Source organism: Rhopilema esculentum, chromosome 18 (genome assembly GCF_057945365.1).
Source record: "Rhopilema esculentum isolate cy_ngs chromosome 18, ASM5794536v1, whole genome shotgun sequence".
Taxonomy (NCBI): domain Eukaryota; kingdom Metazoa; phylum Cnidaria; class Scyphozoa; order Rhizostomeae; family Rhizostomatidae; genus Rhopilema; species Rhopilema esculentum.
Genome location: NC_142832.1, coordinates 6,126,029 through 6,150,765, shown reverse-complemented (window position 1 = coordinate 6,150,765; position 24,737 = coordinate 6,126,029). Strand labels below are relative to the sequence as shown.

At 36.6% G+C, this 24,737-nt stretch overlaps 1 protein-coding gene across 1 annotated transcript; it reads right to left on the bottom strand.

The window, feature by feature from the left end:
- Positions 1-5,191: 5,191 nt before the first annotated feature.
- LOC135680824 (uncharacterized) lies at positions 5,192-24,403 on the bottom strand. The gene is made up of 5 exons (XM_065195025.2): positions 24,246-24,403; positions 13,906-14,277; positions 13,024-13,106; positions 7,655-9,877; positions 5,192-5,756 (listed from the first exon to the last, which is right to left on the bottom strand). Exon 4 carries the CDS (start codon positions 9,818-9,820, stop codon positions 7,685-7,687), a length of 2,136 nt encoding a protein of 711 aa, XP_065051097.2. The 5' UTR covers positions 9,821-9,877; positions 13,024-13,106; positions 13,906-14,277; positions 24,246-24,403; the 3' UTR covers positions 5,192-5,756; positions 7,655-7,684.
- Between the last annotated feature and the right edge of the window lie 334 nt (positions 24,404-24,737).

Sequence of the window (24,737 nt, the reverse complement as noted above, 5' to 3'; positions counted from 1 at the left end):
TTCAATAATACGTGGTAAAAAGTTGGAATATTCCAAGAAATAAAATGAAATTCTACATTTATTTGAGCAATGATTTATAAAAACGCAAAAAGATGCATGAAAGTTGTCAATATCTCACAAACGTCAGCATATCAGAACGTTTCTTGTTGCAGCAGCAAATACCAACCTAGATAAATTAATCTTATGTTTGACACTTTTTTATTAACCTTTTAATCTTCCTCGTAAATATTAAATGTATATTAAATATATCTATATTACTTAGAACTACACTGAAATATGTAAACCTGCTTTTTAATTTTCCATTAAAGCAGTTGATTCAATATATTTTGATCTAAGCCAGTTATCCCTAAGGAGTGACCAATAAAAACTTTCGTATAGCCTTTACTATTACTAGAGTGTTATCTGTTAAGGTCACCAACCTGGCACTTTTCCCTGCCAACATCGCCACTGTGGACCTCCAGACACATTGACCAATTGACCAATATTACTAGCCATAACTGATCCAACAACATCAGATCTCTCTTAACCTAAAACTTCATCAATTGCAAATATTATTGTTATTATCATTATTATTATTATTGTTATCATCTATTTATCTAAAGTAGGCGTATAAAAATAGCTACAGAATAAAAACTAATTCAAGCCTACTACAAAGTAAAATTGTTTAGAAATAAAAAAATAGGAATATGTTAGAATACATATATTTCTAACATATAAAAAATAATTAAGTATAAATCATATATATACAGATTTTACAATGTTTTTACAGCATTTTTTGGCATTTACAATACAATTCATTTATCCTTTCAAGAACCCGACCTGAGCCACGAAAAGTCTACACAGTCTACAGTTGCATTCATCTCCTTTCCAAGATTTTATTCTGGCAGCTTCTTAATCCATAAGTACTGTGTTTTTCAATAAAGATATCCTTCACGAAAGTAGGATTGAGCTCCCATTTTGTTTTAAAAATTTCAATCATCAACAGTTGTAAATTCCTGATGTGGATCGGGACCACATTGTCTCTGAGTAACATTATGTCAAAATCTGATTTCGTATCTTTGTTAAGTTATCCTCAATGCCCGTTCGTGAATACGATTAATTTAACCATTAAGTGTTCTATCGCAGAACATCCAAACAAGAGGACAGTGGTTGAACTGGGAAAAGATAAATGCCTTCATTGTTCTTTTTAGTTGTTAAGTTTCAAGAAAGTAAGAGATTCTCGAGAGAGCATGTAGCTTTTGCCCAGCCTTTTTGCAAATGGACCTTAATTGCTGTATAAAGCATAATGTTCTGTCCAGAATCACTCAAAGCAGCTTTTCTTCCGTGCTCTCTTCTATCCTGAAACTTCCGATATTTTAAGAAATATCATTACTTTTATTCCCAAAGACCGTAAGATGGCATTTGTCCTCATTCAACTTCATACAGTTTAACTGAATTTAAGTTTTCATTGTTATTAACAATCAATTCGAGCTTTTTGATTTTGGACATAAGACGAAATATTTTACCCAATAAGTTTTATATCCACCCCAAAAGTTTCTGGGACCCCAAGAATTTAGAGTTTTGTAAATGCCGGAAGAAGTGTCTTTTGGGGCTAACGAGAAAGAGGCCAGTTTCTATCTCGATCGGGTTGAAAACTTCCTGATAATATAGACTCTTCAAAAATACGTTATCTTAAACCGCATCACAGTTGATTTTGATTGATTCGCCATGATCGTTTACGCTCTTGAGCAGACTTCTACTTATATTCTACTCTCTGCTGAAACGATTTTTCTCTTAATTACAGACAATTTATCTTGATACAAATAAGGCTGTCAAGTTTGAAAATGAAAGTCCAGATTCTGCTAAAAACAAGATAGACTGTCGACCATTTAATTAGTTTCTTACGCTTAAGAAATTATTGCCAGAAACACTTCTGCTATCAGACTCTATTCACACAAAAAATCAAGATAGAGAAGAGATGCATCAACTTTCGACAATTGTATAATTAGCTTACGTTCTAACTTTGAAAGAACACATAAACGAGATACGGCAGATGTTACTAAGAAAGATAAGAGCATTTTTTTCCTTGTATTCGGTTTCAGGGTCTCGGTAGCGATGTTCATTTATCATCCTAAAAAACTATACTGTTTCAATATGCAAACAAGAAACATATAGCAAATCGACTTTAAACTGAAATCTTTAAAGATCTCCGGAGAAACTGATACATCTGCAACCATCTTACCCATTTCCTTTGATGTGTTGTAACACTACCTGAAACATTTCATTATTCCGCTTCTGCAAAAATAATTATTGCAAGATTACTTACGTTTTGTTAGCTTATAAATAGGCTTGATGCTTCCAGAAAAGTTTTAGGCCACACGGTCTCCACTTCACTTTGAGAAGTCAAAAGAAATCCCAAGAGTGGTTATGCTGCGTCGTGCATTCTGTGGACCATTGTAAATAACAATAGCTTTGTTGTTCCTTCACTTGAAAAACTCGGTTCCTTTTGTTTGAGCATATTTGATATAGTGTGAACTCGTAAGACTATACCAACTATGGTTTGACGTCTCTTAAAGCAATGGCATTCGATCGAGCAGGCCAACCCTTACTTGAATTTTCACCGTCACTGGCATCTCAGGTAAAGGTATCTTTTACAGCGATTGATTTAATCAAATGCTACGAAAAAACAGTGATATTGCAATTGTTTACAAAAGTCCAAAAACTTCATTTAACTAACCTTTCCAAAAGTAAATGTGCAACCTTTATATAGCGTTTACCTGCCAACATATAGTAACTGTTCGCTATAGGACGAGGTCCGTTTCAGCGAAGAGCTCATTTTAGGAAGAAGGTATACTAAAAAAGGTGTCCAGATTTTCAATATTTGATAGCATGGAGAGCAAAAATACGCTGCCATCGTTACCTTAGGTGTCATGAGCTTTTATAACAGAAGCAAGATGTCTGCTTTTACGATACCATTCTTATTCAGTGGCGTCGCCAGCTCAAAAAAACTGGGGTGGACGAAACAAAATTTTCTTCGCCACACCCTTCTGACTCTTGGAAAGGTCTTTTTGGTATTTGTTTATTTATTTCGTAATCTATTATAGTAAATTATCTTGTTTCTACCTTTGGGCAAGCAACTTTCTCAATAGCTTTTTTCGTAATGGTGGCTTTTTTGCCAGTGCAAAAATCGAAATCGATCTGATCAGTCCACCTCCCAACCCCCCTCACCCCCCAAAAAAAGGTTTTTCAACGGATTTCGAGAAATTAGAAAATCGACTTCTGGGAAAACTGGCGACGCCAACCCAGTCCATTCCGTGGCGACGTCACCGTTCTTATTAATCTACATTAAGATTGTTAACAGACTTCATTGCTTGTATGCTTTGTATGACAGTGTAAAATGAGTGTTCACCTAGGATGGTTGCGAAAAAATCCAGTTTAAAGTAGAATGTGTTTTATTTCAGTGGCGGCGCCAGGGCCCTACTTTTGTCAGAACATGGTTCACATAACTCTTATAAAAATTGGTATAAAAAGGACTAGATAGGGATAGATCATTATTTAAGAGTTGCCTATGTAACATACTGCTGGTGTATAACACTAGAATGAGGTAAAAAGGGAGTGGTCTTGTGGGTAGCCCCCATTACCTTCCAACTTTGCAGCAGCATCACCCCTTGGTCGTTTTCTGGTCGATGTTGAGCGAACGCGATACGAATATTTCGCTTTTCAAGGTCAATTCACATAAGATAACGTCACGTGAAAAGCTTCGAGGCATACAAAACACAACGTTTTGCTAAGCAGGATGTCAGTTAATCTAAACTCGATGAATAAATTACAACAAAATGCGCATATTACATGGTTCTATAAAATGTAGTATGCTTAATTTACTAAAACAAATTATGGCTTATTGAAAACCAATACCAAAATTCATTCACTAATAACAGGTTGAACACAATATAAACAAAAACAAAAAATGAGCTTGTGGTTGTTATGACAAGAACTGAAAAAATATTTGACGAGTAAAAAGAAAAGGTATACGTACCTATTGACAATGCAAAAATCGGTCGCTTTGCACCTATTACTGGGCCAATTTCATAGGAAAGCTCATTAGAAGTATTCACAGTGCTTATCGAACAAATGGGCGTGGTGATATGGGCGTGGTACTAAAATTGTCTCAGTCGCAACACTTAAAAGGAAAACTAAACTCTTTGCTATAATATATGTGTCTTACAAAATCTTTTCAAATGTTTCAAAAATTTTTTCCTACAAAACTATAAACATCATTACGAGTTTTTAGACATTATCCTACAATACAATTTGGCATCAAATCGTAATACATCAAGCAGACAATTCATACAGACAGGATCTATAAAAGACTTCAGGTTTTCTCGTAGACGATCTACAAATACTCTGAGCAGGTGTAAAAATACTTGGTCAATTATTCATAAACACAACTTAAATTCTCTTAAACAGACGCCTTGGTTAATCAGTTGCTTTGCAGTTCCATTTTTATTCAAACTGCCTTTAGATTCACGATAAAGCATCACATACATTTTCAAGCATTTATAAACCCTATATAAAAAGTCTGATCCCTATATTTCCATAAACACAGGTAGGTTGTTCGTTAGTGAACCAAAGAACGCAGGGCGACAAAAGACTTAAATAGGATAAGCCATCTTGGAGTCCTGCAAAAGCATTTATTATCCACAAGGTATAAACTGTAGACTTTTCATTCAATACAAAATACCTTTGGTGTGAAAATGCATCTTTCTTAAAACTACCTCAAGACTTCTTGCCCAATGGATGGTGTAACGAACCAGTGTGGAAGGAAAGTCAAAACCTTCCTTTTCTGGTAATTTTTCCTGTTTTTTTACAGATTTTAATTCTTTCCAATTATTTAAAATTTCTAATGCGCAATGACAGGTTTTGAATTTTTCTATCGTAAATACTTAACAAGCAAACTGATTACTACTTTGTAATATTCAACTCAAAACATAGCTTTTCGTCCAACTCTTTCTAAAAGAAAACAGCAAAAATAGCAAACTTGAGGTTGGAATATCCATTAACTGGCCTAAATGAACACCACTACTTCGACCCGCCCCCTATTCTCCAGGCATCGGGGTCGTACAGCATTGTGGGTTTGCTGGAATTTGCTACACACTTTTCATTTGCAACAAAAGTCGTGGATGATATTTAAAAAAATAAAATAGAAGTTCACTCAATTCGAAAATAGTGACATGAAAATTTTTGCTAAAATCTGTTTCTATAAACAATATATAATTTGTATCGCGGGTAAACAATTAATTAGTTCTAAAACCTAAGAGAAAGATGAACATTTTAATAATTTGGTATTCTAAAGATTATTAGCACCATTTTCAAATAAACTAATAATTTTAAGCAAATGAATACATAAATTGGCTGAAATAAAAGAAAGCGAGAACAAGGGTCATTTTGGCACCTATATTTCGCAATAAGGAGTACTAGGAATTAAATCTTTTGAATTGTTGACTGTTTTTCAAGGCAAAACACTAAACTGGATGTAGAATAAAACAGTATATGTTATTAAATGATGTGTTGTAAAGTGTTTATAAAGATTAAATTTGTTAAATGCGAAATTAAGATCTTCATAGCATTCTAAACCTTGATCATCAACAATGAAATCGGAAAATTCTGCCTACGAAATCCTCCTTTCCGTCAATTCTTTTATATTTTCCAACAAACTCGAGATAACCCAAGCAGAATGCCAACATTTTTGAGATCTTTTCACCAACAAAATGAAATTCCTGAAAGCAGAATATTAAACCATTAGCTATTAAATACACAGAGAAAGTCTCTTAAAACACAATTTAGTTAACTTCTACAACTTCTACAACATTTACCTCTTATGTTACATAATTAACCACAATTAAATCGAACCTGAAAAGATTTGAATTTTTTTCACAAAAGATGAATCGTATTGTGACTACAGTTTGTTCGAGCATACAGAAACAGAGTTAAAGAGATCTTTCTGCATGTGGTTTATCTTTCTTTTCATTTAGTGCTTTTGCAAATGCTAAATAATTTCAAAAGCTATGTGTAACTTTATCACATGAATAAATTAAGAAGTCTACGACATAATCCTCAATCTTAAAAGGATTTCGAGTTTCAAATTTCCGACAATGCTTAGGTATTTGAAGCTTGAAAGATCTATTTTAAGAGTGTTGAATGAAACATGAAATAGCTTATAAAATCGAGATGAGACTTTTCATCGTTCCATGAAATGCAACTGAATCTTTGCTTGGGTCTGCTGAACATTTAGAAATAAAGTGGGAAGGCTTTTTAAAGCAAACGGAGGTGGTGTTAAATTTGTAAAATCATTTGTACTATAAACACAGCGAGGAATCGCTTTTTAGTAGAGATGGGGGATCCGATGTATCTTCCAAAATTAAGCAGTTAAAAGATACACGGGGATAAGCCTTTATTTTAATCCGTGGCAGGCAGGTTTGACCACAAAATTCCAGTCGAGATAGAATATTTCAAAATAACGTGATTGGAAAAAACAAAATAGCCACCATTTTATCACCACATTGGTGTGGAATTATCACCAACTGTGATTAAAATCTATCTTGTTACGTCACTAGAGGAAGCAAATATGCAGCTGCTAGTAAAATCAATTGCAAGGCGCTCCTATTAATCGCGAATGCACACAAATTTCTTCTTGTTCAAGCAAATTAGTCAGAATGGAAGACAATATTAGCAAACTTTCGCCTGAAAACGGCGTTAAAAGCTGCTTGTTGTTAGCTAAACAAAGGAATTACCGCTAACACGCTAGCACGAAAAAGCTCGTTTAAGGCTTTGAGAAGGACAGCATCCATTTTATGACTAAAAGTATATTACTTTACTCTTACAACAAGAATAGGATTATTGTTATTGTAAAAAGAACCTAACTCTTTTAAACCACGTTGGATTGCTGATTATGTCAAGAGGTGTATAGTTACCGCCATAATTACCATATTATCCAACGTCTATACCCTGTAGAAGATTGTGTTTGATGGAAAAACCGAAACTTCAACAAATTTAAGTTGTTTTGTTCAATTCAGAAATTTGCTTCAGTACAGGATAACACAATCTGTTCTCATTCGACTAGGGCTTTTACGTCTCAGCAAAAGGTGAAATTTACTGTTGATGGAAAGAAAATAGCAGTTTGGGTTTTTTAAGCGGGACAGCAACAAAGCTTTTTTGTTCCGAGTGTTGCAGGACCAGCACTAGTGTCTGTGCTGTTTCAGGTGTAGCTGTCAAAAACATAGCTTGTCACATGAGACGTTCGCAGCCACTGTACCAGACGTAAGCAGCGTCGAAGTGCCAGCAGCTACCACTATATAAATATGTCGTTGCGTGACGTAAAAAGCAATTTATTTGGAAGGTTCGTAGATTGTCTCAAGTAGAAAGCACTTGATCTAGATGTAGTTAGCATCCTTCAACAACACTACATCGATGATCTCATTGCCCGTAACTATATTCGGAAGTCAGTGACATTAAAGAAAATTGCCTAGACCTTTTGTACATGCTCTTCGCTAAGAAATGAAAGGAATCTTTAAAATACATTGCGTCGTTTCTACCAAGAATAAGTTTATGAGACGAAACTTAAACGTTCGAAAAAGCCATCGAAGGAGAAATTCTAAGAAAAAGAAATGTTACATACCCTTTTTAAAATTCCAGGAAAAGAGCCATTTCATAAGCGGAAGCCATTGAAGAATGATTCATCGTCACTGTAATTGTCATCTTCAGTTTCCATTTTTAGGCCATCGAATTCGTCTGTCGGCTGGCCATCTTGCACTGGTAGCGATTTCATAAGCTTATGAACAGAGCAGACGCACTTTTTAAGTAGTTCGTTTGTTTTCGGACAAACAGCTTCTTCGGATTCTTTGACTTTTGAAACGGTCACCAAATCTCTGAATGTGTTTAACAACAACTCCTTGTCAACAAAAATAACATCACGATCATCCTCCGATTTTAAATGGCCTAAAAATTCATCTACGTTAATCCGCTGTATTTGGTTCTCTCTGATAACACGCTTCTCGAAATCCAATGTTTTTGGAATCAAACTCAACTCTGCATAACCAAATTTACCGTTCGTATTACCCTCTTTAGCGCTATAACCATTTTCAATCACTGACACACCGTTACCCGATGACTTGTCTTCTTTTTCACAAGATTCTCCAATTATCAATTTTGTTTCAGTTTTTTCTGCAGCATCACTATCTTTAACTTCAGAAACATGAAAAATCTTCCCATGTTTATGGATAGTTTCTAAAGAATTCACGCCATTTTTTACATTCTCTGTCTCAGATAGTTCACTAGCCTCGCTTCGATCTTGTTCCTCGCCGACTAATTTTACAGCTTTTCTTAAGACACTTGTATCTGCTTTTTTGTCGCTTTCCGTATTAGTCTGCGCATGGACCAAGATTGGTGATACTTGGGTCTTTTTATTGATCTTTTTATAAAGATGAATAGGCACAAAAGTTTGACAGCCTTTGCTAACATGTTGTATTGTGGTTTGGGTATACTTAGTAAGATAAACCTTTTCTTTAAGCTCTTCAGTTTTTTCCTCAGAATCCAAAATCACTGAAGATTTTATGGCCGCGAAATCTGACCTTTTCACATCGTCAGATTCTGGCACTACCGCAACTGATTCATTTATGTCCGACACAACTGTTTTATCCGATTCATTTTCGACTGATCCGACCGCAACAGACTCGTCTAAATCCGGTTCAGTGGTTATAGATTTAGCATCTTCTATTTCGCCAGTGTCTAAATGAACAACATTTGAAGGTATCGCACACGATTCAGCAACGATTAAATCGTTGGCAGCTTTTTCAGGCGTAGCTGACACACGACAGTCATCTTCCTCAAAGGAAAAATCTTCACTGACTTCCGAAATTCTGATGAATTCGACGCTATCTGAGTACTGTGCCCTGCTCTCGCCTCTACGGGGTTCTTCATTCAAAATCGGGATATTTAATACCCAAAATACAATGCTGAAGTTAACAAGCAAGAAGCACACGAAAAAGCACCAGGTGCCATCGAAGCTAGCTTGACATAATTGAAAGCAATCTATCTTCCCTGTTAGGCTCATTTGTTCAATTTTAGGCACCAAATCGCTAAGACTCTTGGCAATTTGACTTAGATTCACCTCCACAAAATCCTTCATTGGATACGGGAAAAATAAAGCGACTGGGAAAACGATCAATCGAACCAATAAACCGAGTATAAACGTGAAAGGCGAGCGGAATACGGCATATAACGTGCTATGGGATGCATTAGTACTTAGTGCCGATTGCAGTGGAAGAATTATATAAACCAGTATCCTCGGAAGAGTTGTGATGAAGTAAATCGTCCAATCATCGAAATTAAAATGCAAATTCCAGTTAAATTTCCATCCGTGATTTCTTTCATCGACTAACACTCTCAAAAGCAGTAGTAGTAAAACTGGAATCTCCAAGCACAAAAATAACGCTGAAAATCGGTCCCGATATGCTGGATTCCTGCACAGACTTTCGATAACCAATCTCTCAGTTCCGTTGATCTGTTGCTGTGAATGCCCCAGACAGCTAATATTTCCGTTAACGAACCACGCACGACTAGCTGTACTCAACAATAGAAGGGAGACAGCAAAATATTGCAGCAGTAGCCCAACCTTAAACGTTACTAGGAAGCTCTTTGACATGTTGAGCTCCTCGGCTAGTGACTCGGACAGTAAAATAAAGCTCTCTTTCATACCGATGATGCTTTCATGCAGTGTCGACGCAATGGGTGTTGTCTGCGACTGTTTTTCATCAGCTACTTGTACTTTCTCGCCTGTCTTCATATTTATGATCAGTTATTTGTCGTCTCCGTGAGGCAGATGTCTTTGTTGAGAGGAAACCTGCAAAAAGGCTTTGAATAACTTGGCAGTCTAAACTTATTTGCATAATACGGTTTCAACAGACTTTGGCTTAAAGATGGGCTACTGAAACCAGTAAATAATTCATTGCAACTGTTAATAGAAAGACATAATGATTTTAGGTTGCCACTGCAAAATTAGAGCCTCAGAAACGTTTGACTGCATCGTTTTTAGCCAGAAGTTTCTTTTCATGATTGTGAAGAAAATCACCTTCGCATAGCAGAAAAATCAATAGAAATTGACTGCAAGACAATCTAGCAACATAACGTCCAAAAAATTGTGCAGCGTTCGAAGGTAGACAGAAAAACGAGCCTCCAGTATGGGATGATTCAGCTCGCTCGCAACATGAAATTCAGAGCTTTGAACTGCAGGGTTAGCGTCAAACTTTAAGTTGTCAATAACTGTATGAATACAGAGAAAAAGCCTAGCAAGAAAAAAATAGCTTAAAGGAATAGTTATTAGAGTATATATGCATAAAAAGGGAGCCATGTTTTGTTGGATTTATGGCGCAATAAAGACAACTTTAAAGGCTGATAGGGTTTTCAAAGCAGTTTTGACATAACAGCGAGGATAACATAAATCTACAGTCTAGCAAGAAAAGTTAAAAAAATAACTTACAGAGTTTAATTTAAACTTACTCTCAGAATGAACACTTTACATTCTCGATGTGAAAGCTCCGAAGTTTCTCACGCAGAAACATTTTTAGATTTGCAGAAGAATAACAATATCAATGTACCCATTGACAACGATTTAGACTTGTTAATCATTTGTATCAATTTGATTTTGTAAACAATAAAAATAGACAAAACAAAGGGGATTTTTGCAAATCTTTGCAGAGTATGTACAATGATCAAAACAGCTTTTCAAAGGTGCGAGGAAAATCGAAAAAAAGTTTGGAGCTTGAAATTTCAATACAACATTAATTTAAGTGTAACCCTCGATACAATAAATAGGCCAATCATAGGTGTTTATCGTAAGACTCTAAACTTATAAGTCAGTAATTCCCTGGTAGTTTTCAGCAAGTTTTATGTGTGTCTTCTTTTATCATGAATCATTGTCTTTAAAAGGCATTTATAAGTACAAAATAGTAATGATTTAGAAAAGATAGTACTAAAAGGCCATTACGTAGCAGTTCTTCAAAAAGCGAATGGTAACCAACAAAAAACAAAATGAAAAACAAAAAAAGTAACAAAAAAACAAAAAGTAAACAAAAGAACTGCGCAGAAGTCTGATTCAATTCAAATTGTTATTATCCACCAAGTACGTCATCTTATTAATTCATTTTATATACACTAAATCTTAAGTTAGGCATCATATCTATCAAAAATTTGCCAAGAATTTATAAAACTTCATCCAATTTGAAGCGAAAAAATCAAACTTTCCGCTATAAACCAACAACTTCAGATTAGCGTTCAACAAGTTGATTACAGTGCATCAGTAAACAAATGCCAAAAAGGCTTTTCTAGTTGACTAATCTTGCATATCCATGTAAGTTTGCATAAGTCGATTTTTTCAAAAAATCTGACATGGATTCTCATAATATTTACGCAAATCAGCTAGCAAACATATTGCTTGCAAATCCATTTTTCAAAACATAAATCAGGTTTATTTTTTCACAACTACCTGGATTTCATGAAAACTCGATATCGTAACATTGGTTTAAGCTTGAAAAGAACTCATTAAGTAAGACTTAATTATAATTTTCACTTAGAAGGTTAATCCAATGGCAGCTATTTGATTCGACAGTGAGTTGAAAAGCTGTTTAGGAACTTTGACTATGATAATAACGAAATACCTGTATAGATTATCAAATACGCTTGAAATGGTATTGTCGTTTCATATTATGCTGTAGCTACAGGTTTTCTAGCCAGGCTCCCTAAAGCCAACAAAATCTGTGGTTGTATTATCAATAATACGATTCATCGCCAAATTTCCTAGACAAAAACCTTCGTTCGCACGCTCTTCTTTTCATTTCATACCACAAACCGTTAAGCTGGATGAACTAAACTAAGCTCTCGAACAGGCCTAGCAACCGAGCAAACAAGCTGTGTTTTGAATTAAAAGGGATCCATAAATCCAACAGACAAAATTAATGAGATTTGAAAATCAAGAAGATTTTCACCTACAAATTTATTCCCATGGTTAGCACTAAATTCAACATCAAATAAAAATACGATTTTGTCTTGAGTTTTGTTTGAATCAATACGATAAGAAGCTAATGAAATATCACGTTTCACAAGCGTAGATATTGAATAACAACAAACAGAGAAGTGATCTCAAAGGCCTTTCATCACTGTTCTTTCATGACTCAGCTGCAAATGTGAATGCTACGAGTGGACTATTGGGGCTTTGAAACAACTAGGAGCCTCCTTAAAGGGCCTCCGCAAATTTAGTGACAGAATTATGCAAAGATATCGGAAGCATTTCAAACTTTGAGGGGCACAGGTAGGAAGAGGCACAGTCTTAGAAAAAGAGCCCCTGGTGCTCCCGGTTCCAATGTCTCTGATTTATGGTCCTCTGAAAATTTAACTCCCATATACAGATACGGTCGGTTGCGGGGAGATATCCGTTGTAAGGAGGTGTCTGCTGTAAGAAGTAGTCTGTTGCAGTGGCGGACAACTGGGGGGAGGGGGGGGCGAGGGGGGCCGACCGCCTCAAATACTCTAGAGGATAATGGTTTTTTTCTAAAACAATGGGAAATGTGACGTCATCTTATTAAAACAATAGGCTTGCCCTCCCCCAATATTTGACCAAGTGTCCGCCCCTGATTGCAAAGTGTCCGCTGTAAGCAGATGCCCGTTGTAGGCAGCTGTCTATCGTAAGGATGTGTCCGTTGAATAGGGGTATTCGTTGTAAGGTGTCCGCAAATAAGAAATACAGGAGTAAAATCATTTCTCGATCTTATGCAATTGTCTTTAACGGGGAGGTGCCCGCTCATAGAGTGACGGTGGAGCGGCAATTCTTCAAAGATTCTTCATGCTCTTCCAGGACGAAGACTTCGTTGAAAGAGTTGAAACCTTTTTTCTTTAAAATCTGGAGTCACCGTTCTAATGAAAGGCCTTAGTGTTGTCAAAATGATATAAGAGTTTCGTTAATTATACAAGGCTTAACACAAAGCCCAAACTTACCAATCAAATCTTGTGCGAAAACCAATGTTGTTACGAAGTTTCAAATGACTAATTCTTGATGAGAAAAGATCGTTCGTTAAGAACTAAAATGAAAAAGAAAACAGATTTTCAAAGTTGTTACAAATAACATGCTGATAATCTGTGCTTGATAAAATAGGTGTTGTTGAGACACGAGTTACAAAATAACAGTGATATCAACACTGAATTTTCGCACGAAAACAAGAACATAATGAATGGGAGTGTGTTTGGGCAACTAGGATTTGTGTGAATATCAGCAACTTAAATCTCTTGTATTCCAACCAAATCTTAAGACCTTTATATAAATCTTTAAAGGAAGCCATCAACCTTGCACCTGTTTCGTGTCCATAATATATGCAAAACAGATTCATACTCTCATTATCGCTTTATTCCCATTGCTTTCTAATTCAATAAAAACAGCACTTAATTTTCTAACACGATCAACATCAGATTTGAATCTCAATAAACAGGCCCGACAATGGGGGCGGGATGGAGTTTGTCTGACATTTTCTATATTGCTATTGGGTCTTCCATTTCAACGACGTATCAATTATCATTTGTTTATCCTTTTGTAAGTTTGGCAGCAACCCCCTCCCCAAATCTCGAAAGGTAACTGCCAGCCCTAGTAGATCAGTCAAGGTTAGTGTAGATATAGTTTGGGGAGGGGGGATAGGCGATTGCACCTTAATAAAGTTTCGACTATCGGTATTTTAGACACATTGCTGCGACCTTACTTCGTTCACTTCTGTTACCATTCAATTAACTATTGTAGAAATTTCGCGGTCCCTACCCGCACCCCACCTATTACCAGACATGTTCTATCGTACTTCCTATCAAATTTAATTACACGTTGAGATAACTCACCCTTTCTGTGCCAGTCCTTCACGTAAACAGACATCTTCGTCATCAATCGATTGCTATAACTTCAGAAGACGCGTTTGCCACAAGCAACAACCAAAGCAGCGGTTATCGACCTCTGATGTTTATCGTCTCAGTTAAACTTAAAGCCAGCTTGTTTCATGAATTGCAGGCGAAGAGTTAAACTTTTTACTCAGTCTTAAGTACAGAGCGCTTGAATCTGATATGCAGCTTTCGCAACGTGGTGTACAGGTGTTAACGAAAATAGTTCCTTTCCGTGGTCATGGCCTCTGTTCCAAATTTCATTCAGTTCTTATCGCATGCTATTGTTCCTTCACACAGTCATATCAGCAAGAAATGCCTTTAGGCCAGGATAATCTGAAAGATTACCAAAATATCAAAACTCAAGCAACAATAATAAGCAACATGGCATCTGAAATGATAAGCGAGAGATGCAAAAACACAAGTCTTTATTAATCTGCTTCTCTTTCAATGTATAAAATCCGGACTAGAAAACATGGAAAAACGACAAAGTGTTCTTTAAATTACAAATTAGCGTGAAATTTGGGAGTTTTTATTCATTGCCCATTTCCTGGCTACCTGTAGCCCAAACGATTTTTGATTTGAGGCAAAATAATTGCACTTTGTGATTTCCGCCACCAATTTGGTATTTCGCAGTTTAACATAAGAGAACGTTTCTAGAAATTTCTTACTAATTATTTAAATGTTGGTTTAGAAACAAAGGTTTTCTAATTCACGGGAAAATCAACTACTCCAGTATGTTTGCAAATAGTACAAGGGCTCCTTAATATTGATAAAAGCAACTATCACAAACAAGAAACTTAAGGAAAGTCTTTAATAAAATTAATGCGAGGGCCTGTTTATATGAGCAAAATCAATGTTTATATGTTGACAAGCAATGATTTCATCCCATATGCTAGCATATAGGCTGAAAGGTGGGATATGTTAATAAACAGGCCCTAAGAGATGTGAGAGCTTGGGAGCTCGAAATTCTCGGGGTTACAACCATCCCTGACAGCTTTGGACTACAGCTTTTTTATAATAACATTTTAATTTAGAGTGTTAAACCACCTCTGGGAACATGTCAGCGCTTGCGGTATGGTACTGTATAAAATCTATTAGCTTTTTGGGTCCAAAGATTCGGAATTCTCTTCCAAATGAAATAAAATCATTCAAAAATGCAAGTAAATTCAAAATTCTTATGAAAGATTGGTATTTCGAAAATCAATGCGCCTGTAACGCTTGCAGTCAATGACTTCCATAATGCAATCTCTTAAATTGCTAACAGTCGAACTAACAGTAAAAAGGTATCATTATTATTACTATTATTATTATTAAGCTGCATATTATAACACAGAATTAGCGTTGTTAACTAGACAACATGAGCTCATCCACATGAAAGTATTTTATGTATTCAAAATGCTGTTTTCTATTCTTTTAATGGGCCAAAGATACCACCATGAATGAATATTCGATTTTTCACAATATACTGCAAAATATTACAACGAAATAACTCTAAACTGCAACAATTAATAGAACCTGATACAAGTTTGAATAGGTTCCGAATGAGTAGAAGTTCTTTTCCTATCAAAACACTGTAGTTTGGACCGTGATTTTAAGCTTAATCAACCAAGCAAAAATAGTTTGTCAGTAAAATTTATATCATTTGCTAAGCCAATTTGTGTCAGATTCAACGACCGCAGAGCATATTACAGACTGAGGGGCTAAAACTTTTTGGGGTGCGAAACATGCTAAAAACCAAGAGCAGGGCGAATTTTGTATGGATTTAAATCATTATGGAAATTATTGGGGGCTTAAAGACCCCATAGCCCCCCCCCTTTATGCAGTTCCTGGTCAGATTTCATTGGATATTTAGAAGTGGATAATGGTGTTCATTTTCTAGTTAAATATCCGAATAGAAAATCATATAAATGTGATTTTTGACGTCATCTCTTAGGTCATATATTGAAATATAAATTTAAAAATAAAATTCATACTCGACAGTACAAAATCACATGGAGTGCTGAAGCCTTTCAGAACCAAAATTTGAGCATTTTCTTCGTGGCATGGATCCGAAACAATTTTTTCTGCATCCTCCGTTCCGCATATTACGCTGTTAGAGGTCTGTCTGACTCAACCTTGTTAATATGTTTGGGTTGAGACGACAAAACCGCGGCTAACTGTTCTCTCCAGTAGTTTACACCCATGCAGTTAACAACTGCAACAATTATAAGACAGCGTTCCTGTAACCGCATGGTCCAACATTTGCCCATTTCATTTACATATCACTGAATTTGCTTACCAACCTTTCAAGATTAGTAACTGACAAGAAGTGATTTTCAAGGCCCGGTTGTGAGAAATTTCAGATCTATGATCATTTATGTATTGCAAATTCAACATCCATATTTTCCTTCAAAGCACGAGTCGTGATAAAATGGGAAATTATTCTTAAAAGAGTATCAACATTATTATTATTATTAGCAACTTGTATTTAAACATGGACAATCACATTATGCAAATTTCTTTAAGGCTGAACATTTAAAGCAGTTTTAAGAGATATGAAAGTTTGCACATATAGGACTTGTCCCATGAGTTGTGTTTCTCACTGACATTCACAGAAAACCATTGATTGCACTAAAATCAATTTTACACCTAAATGTTTAGTTGCAGTGTGTACCCCTTGAAACAGAATGCAGCATGGCAAAATGTGCTCTATCATTCACTTTTCTTCTTTTCAGTTCTTATCGGGCAAGGAGTTTCTTTGGAAAATTTTTATCATTAAAAAATACCTGTGCCGATTGCGAAACAGCCACACAAGCGAAATAGATCTCCATTCCATTATCAAATATGGGTGTGAAGACAGGATAAGATATCAACCACATCTTGGGTTGCATGAACTCACAACAAAAGGTCTTCAATTCACCTCCAAATCCACATTACCTCTCCTAATAGTCTCTGTGACTCTTGACTGAATTTCTTATTGACGAAAAGAAAGTCTTTTATCCACGAGGTTTCAAATGATTAAGTTATTGATTTCAGACCATTGGGTAACTAAAGACACAAGGTAAGTACAATTTCCTCCCATCATGCAAATGAGTATCTACAGAGACCCGTAGTCGAGTTTGGTTGAAGTAAAATCAAAGCTTATTAAAAAAGGAGTCGCTGACAGCGAATTAATGAAATTGAATTGAATAATTCCCGATCTTGTGCCATCTTGTGGTACTTCATCTGCAAATCTTTAGACTTGTCAGCAAATAAAGGTAGGCTCGCCCAAATTGTGAGCAAATGGGATCTGAGCACCCCCTAAGCACCCCCTTGATTGACGGCCCTAAAAAACCAGTATTCTCACTTCCCAGGAGCTGCATACGTCCCCAATGTCAGCTGCACTGCAGCTAGTTTGTACTTGAACACGACATTACATAAATATATAGGCTTTCTTAGGTAAAAAGCTTAGAGAAACAGTGACGAAGTATTGTTATATACTGTTATCACTACATTTGTGTCCCCTCCCCCTCCCCGCATCTGTAACAGGACCAATCACATTGTAAACTGTAATCACGTGATATGTCAATTATAATTAATAGAGGTATATAAATCGAGAGATTGGAAATAAGAGGAGAATGGGATTTTGATTTGAATACAGCAGAAAGTGGTGTTCTCTTTTCTCAACGCTCTACCGTTACGATCTGTCACAACTGGTGAAGGACCCGGTTTTTTACATATGCCTCGAGCCCGATAAATGTCGCACGAAGAGACGTTAGGCCTCATACATGGGCTTGCTGAAGTTGTTAAAAGCCAACAACAGGCCCAGAAACATGCCTCGGAGTCTACAGCGCAACAGCTTCAAGAGCTTTCTGCCACTGTTGCACAACTCTCCACCCACACCGCGAGACACCCAAATGCTTCTAAGCTACCGAATTTACAACTGCCGAAGTTTACGGGAGCTGAGCCACTGGACCGATTTCTCCAGCAAATGCAAAATGTTTTGACGTCCTCCGATGTCCCACCCCGCTTATGGCTCACTTATGTCAAGCAGCAATGCTTTCAAGATGCGCGAGCCTACGACATTTTATGTTCAATGGACGATGATAAGGTGCACGCCCCACCCTTTGATGCAAAAGATGAAGATCATCTCGATTGGTTTAATCACTGCCTCCGCTCACTTGCAGCACAACGAGGGATTCCGAAAGATCAGCAGATTCAGACCCTTCTGTCTCAGTATTATTCGATACAGCAGCATCGAACAGAATCTGTTGCCGATTTCTCTCACCGTTTCACGGAAACCCAACATGCTCTGGAAAAATTGATTCCCGGAATCCATCGTCCCAGCCCTGGAAATGATACCGAATTAATACATGCGTTTGTCCTCAAGCTACGACCGGACCTTTCTAAGGATATCCTCAGCCGAGATTTCCATTTTGACACCCTCGCTGCCCTGGTGGAAGCCGCCAAAAGAATCGAAGCCCGATTTCTGCCATCATATCCGGAAGGACCCAAACTTCAGTCTTGGAAACCCAAGGATGCTATTGCGATGCCAGCATCACCTTTTCCTTCGAAGAACGAGCGTCAAGAACCTCGCCGAATTTCAGGTGAACGAATTTGTATTCAGTTCAATAAATTTTCACGTTCTTATTGTGAACGAGCAAACAATCGATGCTCGAAAGGGTTATTGCACAAATGTAGTGTATGCGAGAAATACCGTTGCAAGGCTATACGCCATTCGTTAACTAAGACAAATTTTGATAGTACTAGACGTCGTATCAGACATCCCTCTGTTTCTCAAGCACAGGTTAATTCATGTAGCGTAGAACCTTTTGAAAAGCAAGATCATAATGTTTTACAGGCTATCAGTGATAAATTAGATTCTTTATCTGTACGCATGGAACATGTTGAGGCTGTTTTACCTCAGTCGCCTACGCCTAGGACCCCTGATCAACAGCAAGATCATCTTTTTGGCCTCCCTGCCATTTCATCATTACCTTCGGCCTTAGGATCTAGTGTTTCGTTGGCCGATCTTGCTGGGAAACATATTTTGTGGACGAAAGTCTCGTCCGCAGGCGTGTCCCTCCCTCTGCCTTTGGACACGGGATGTTCCATTTCATTAGTGAGTGAAAACCAGGCTAAAACAGTAGCTCGTAACTGCCCCACACTCACTTTTACTAAGTTGGAACATCCCATCGTTGTTTCAGCTGCTTGTCCTTCGTCTCAGCTACAAGCAGTTGGAATTATGCAGGTACCTATTGTATGGGACTCGGGAATCACCTCAACATTTTCCATGCTCGTAGTGCCTAATTTATCGTGGCCAATTCTTTTTGGTCAAAACCATTTAAGTGCTACAAACGCACAGATTGATTCATATGCACGTACGGTATATTTTGGGCATGATACAATGAAGTTCACAGTTCGTTGTAGTAATACTAATCCTCTTACTGCGTTTCCCTCATTAAGCTCTCTCTTATGGTCGCCTACTAGCCCAGTTTCGTGTTTGGTTACTGCTATTCCTACCCCAGATAGGCCTATTTCACCTATCCAGCTTGCCAAGGGGTTTAACCTTATTTCGGTATGTTTAGTCATTGCCGCTTCTCTCGTTGGTTCTTCCCTGTTTTCCGCCCCACTTTGGTTGGAAGGGAGTACCATAGCCCCTGGGGTAACTGTTCTTAGTGGTCCCATTTGCCTTTCGCATGTTACTAGTGTTATTTCTCCCGGGTTTGATGTCGCTGCATTTTTTTCTCCGACCCGCCCTCCTAAGCCACATTTAGGACCCCCTGTTCTCACGGTTTGTAGTGATGTACACCATGACCAACATAGTGTTGACAGTTTCCCTCCAGACGAAGTTTATTTTACGCAACTTGTTGTCAGGTCAACTCAGGTCAAGTTCACACTTCCTTTTAACGCACTGTTAGGCTCAGTACATGCACAGTCAGCTGAAACAGACATCATTCACAAAGACGCTGCCGATTTCACTGCCGCTAATCTAGCAGATATATGGCATTCTTTTGCTGTACACTGTGATTTACCAAACGTCTACCCTGTAGTTTCGACAACACATACGCCAAATAACGTAGACAAGACTGAGTTTTCGATAAATGTACGGCCTACACAAAACAGATCTAACAACAATCAAACTGGCAACGACTCGTCTATTTTATCCCAATTTTTGGAGAACTCGCCGCGCGAGCCAGACCACGCCTTACCCCCTGAATCAATGAGTAATATAGACGTATTTTCAGAGGAATATTATCTTAAACTTGTGGAGGCTCTGGACTTAAATACAGCAGCTTATTCTCATGTGCCTCCAGATATTATTTCCAAATTTCGCGCACTTATTAGGAAATATCCTCAGGTGTTTTATTTACCAGACACGCCTCTCTCTACGATTAAGGGTTTCCAGCGTAATATCGATACAGGAGAGGCCAGGCCAGTCTATCGACTGCCTTACCGTACAAGTCCAGCCGAGCTGGCAGCGATAAAACAGGAACTTACATTCTCACCCTTAACCAAGAGTTATTCAATCGTGTATGTCGTAATTAGAATAAAAAAATAAAAACAAAACAAAAAAAATTTTGAATCATGAACATTCAAGGACACGTCAGTATCGTAATTGTACAATTTATATATATCTATATTAATTTTCTTATTCCTTGTCATTAGTAGCCTTCTCTATTTCGTAATAAAAAAAAAAAAATTTTCTTACAAAATTTTTTTTTGCTAAGGGGGAGTAGGATGTAACAGGACCAATCACATTGTAAACTGTAATCACGTGATATGTCAATTATAATTAATAGAGGTATATAAATCGAGAGATTGGAAATAAGAGGAGAATGGGATTTTGATTTGAATACAGCAGAAAGTGGTGTTCTCTTTTCTCAACGCTCTACCGTTACGATCTGTCACACATCACAATAGGGAGGATTAATATCAAATCTGCGAGATTGTCAGTGACAATCTAACTAAGATTGGAAGGATTAACATTTCTAATGAAAGAATCAATTTTGCAGAGGGGCAGCAGGCGGGGGATGGTTTAGGAGGAGTTAAACTTTGAGTAGTAGGCTTATCCTCAGGTTGTTAACTTCTGAAGGTAATTGTGGTGTTTCAACAACTCTTTGCAAAGAATTTTAGGATAGGCATTATACCAGTGGCGGAAATTCAGGCTTTCATTTGGGGGGGGCAGGCCTACGATTATCCGAAAGAAAACATTTAAAGAAACTGCACATTATGATAAAAAAAGTTGATTTTTTGACGGGACTCTCTAGAAATCTTCGCTGACCACGCTATAATTAAGTAGCAAGAAGAACAATCCATTTATGATTTTTGATATCTAGATCGATATCTCATCTAAGACAATTGATGATACAAGAGGTCGACCAATTACACTTTTGACAAGTCATACGAAAATTTTATGCATTTATTTTGTTTTCGTCAGTGAGAAATACGTTTTAAATTAACTTTTATTCAGAAGAATCCAATGGAAATGTTGGCTCCCAAATCCCCATAATTTCCGCCACTTCATTATACAGAGTAGAGATCGGCGAATTTGAAGGATGATGACTTAGAGTCAAGCCTTAGTTTACCACAACACACACATTTTTATAAGAATACTTAATTTTTTATTGAGCCTCAATATTCTTAAATTTTTAAGATATTGATTATGCCTAAGATTATGCGTAAATTATTCTTAAGCAAGGTATAGCCTGGTCGGGGGTTGCTTTAATGCATATGGCCCGTGTCACGAATTTGAAAGTGGAGGGGGCCCAAGGCTTTTTACCCCTTTTACTGCAGCTTTAAAACTACTTGCTTTGCAAAAAGTGGGGGGGGGGGGGGTGATGGCTACCCCGGCTCCCCTGGTGGTGCAGGCTCTGCTGAAACAAACTCAAATGAACAAAAAATTTAATTTTTGATTAGGCTTGAGCTTTCGATTATTCTTGTGTTATTCTTAAATTTCAGTGATTTTAAGTCTTAAAATTCTTAAAGACTATATTCTTATATAAAAACGTGTGTAAGGAACATTGAGATGGAAATGGATCTCATGGTAGCAAATGTCATAGAAATATGCCTGAAGCATAAAAAGGTCTGATGAAATAGTCAGTAAGTGTTTGATAAGGAATGCCTGATATATGACAGAAATCTCATTAAAACAATTCATTTATTTGTCACTTGTCTTAGACATTATTAATTGACCTCAATATCACCACAAGAGACAAAACCTAACCAAACACAGACATATATAAAGTAGATTAGACAAAGTAAGAAGGCATTGATTGCCAAGAAAATTAAAAGCAGTAAACAAGGAACTCATTCACATTTTTCAATAGGCCCAGTTTTTAAAAACTGGTGGCATCATTGTCAAAATGCAACAGTTGCTGTTTTTTGCAAGGCTAAAAAGAAACAGAGGCTACTACTGTCTTTACAGCAATAGGTCTATCCCATTATATCTGCATTTTTAGGCATACTGACCAAACTCAAGTAGAGTAGTAAATTTTACCCTAGTAATATATTTGACTGTGTTAAATAAACCCCTAACCCAATTCTTTGTGTGAAATAAGCCACAAAGGGCTTATTTGAGGAATTACAGTACTGGTATTTCACATAGCTCATCTTAAATAATTTTATTCACTTTTATTCATTGTGAAGATTCTTATGATTCTGTTTAAGGACATACCAACTCAATGTATGGCCATGTTTTGTAAATTTCTCCAAACTTCCTTGTACAACTCTTCTAAGCTCAGATTTGGTTTTATCATTATAATTTTAGACCAGATAAAATTTTTCATATTGCTTGTGCATGTATTTTAAATTTTACCGAGAATTGAAGTTTGACAACTTGTTAGGGATTTGACAGCCAAAATCATTTCGGGTAACATAATTAAAACTTCCAAGTAAACTAAAACTCTTGTTCTCAATCTGAATCACAGGTCAAAACTGTTGTAAAAAATATTTTAAGAATTTTTCAAATTGAGGATGTAAGTTGAATTGCTGTATTTTCTTAAAATTTGTGAACTTTTTAAATTAACAAAAAAGTCTCCAAACAAGAATTCATTTCTCATTTTTCAAAATCATAGATCTTAGAGAAAATTAGAAAATCAAAGTTTGGAAGATTGTCTGTCTACATATTTGTTAATTAACTTGATAGATCTTGATAATCTATGTTGTTAGATAGCCAATCCTAACTTGAGGTTCACCTAATTACACCATTACCAAGTTTGAAACTGCATGTGAAAAGTAGTTGGCTATAGTGGGATATTGTTGTACAGCTCCTGCTAGGGGTGTATATAACATTTAGAAACCAGAGGGACAAAGCCAGTCCAATGCGATGATACAACATCTATATAAAAATACCATAAAAGTGCCGAGTTGCTTTAAATCCTGAAAGCTCAGGGAATCTTATGATATTGTTCCACATAAAATGTATGGTGCATCATAAAGCTGCACGAGAGCATGGTCTACTGAAACTGGTCTACAAAGAATCTTCAGTGAAGGAAAAACAGAAGTAAACCTGTGGTCCCCTAAGCTTCTTTATTGCTTACATTCTTAGAAAATTTCATGACTCATTTCGAACATTTGCATCTTCTGTCAAATTTCTCAACGACATCAAAATATTAGATGGTTTTTTATCATATGTGTTTGAGGGGTTCCGTTTGAGGGATCAGAAGCATCATCATTCATGATAAAAAATTTTCTCACGAGAAGTTCAAAGAAAACTCAACTTATCAATAAAAGTTGAACTTCATTGACTTCCGTGACAGTTCGAATGTGGATGATGTCATAGGTATGGGCTGAAAATTCAGGAAAAAATTACTATTTTTTGACAAACGGAGTAGGTAATTGTCGACAAAACGAAAGAATATACCTTCATTAACTTTCTTAGGTTTTCGCTTCTGTATAATCGCTTTATAATAGAAATCGATATATTTTAGCGGACTGCGTATTAATATTTCTTGTATAAATTAACGGTACAAAGTACCATATACTTAAACAAAAACTATTTCATTATTTTCGGACATTACTCAAAGCGCTGCAGTACAGGTGCTGTTTATAATGGAAAACGTGATATAAGCAGTTAATAGGAATCCAATTTCGCGAGTTATATAATAACAGTGGATCTGTTTTTACTCGGTTTTCAGGTTGAGCCATTTACAAGATTTTGCCCAGTTGCAAATGAGTTAACGTAGACATTTATCATATAAAGTGTGGCCTAATAAAATTATCCATGAAGTCATCGATAATCTAAGACCGGAAATTCCTGCGGTTTCTGACAGCAAAAATTGCTTCAAATCACAAAATTACTGACAACAACCTTCAATTTACTTAGCAAAACATGTACCTACCTTTATGGTTTGTTTTTACCAGTACCATCATCTCTTGTCGACTGTCGGAATGAAGAGAATTTATGACTATCATAAATAAAGCCACGTGACAAATATTAAATCAAATATGAGGTCATATACCGTAAACGAGGCCTCAGACACATCTTTTGTCTTGGTTTAATTGAAATGCAACCATGCAATCAATTGGTAAGGTATTGTCAAATGATATAGAAATCGTGATTCTTTCAGTCTTTAGAAAATGAGGATAAATTTTTATTATTATTTCGCCCATCAGTTTTCAGCAAAATTTTCAGACATTGGAATCAGGGATGAATTTACCGGGGGCGTGGGGGTGCGATACCCCCCAGTATTTTTCGGTAAATTTTGGTTCGATTCAGAAGGTTTGGTTCAAGCATTTTTTGATAGTCAATAGTAACAAAATGATGCAGAAAAGCAGTAAATCAGTCCCTGCCGTCAAGCTTTATTGTGTAGATTTATGGCCCATCGCCCGCA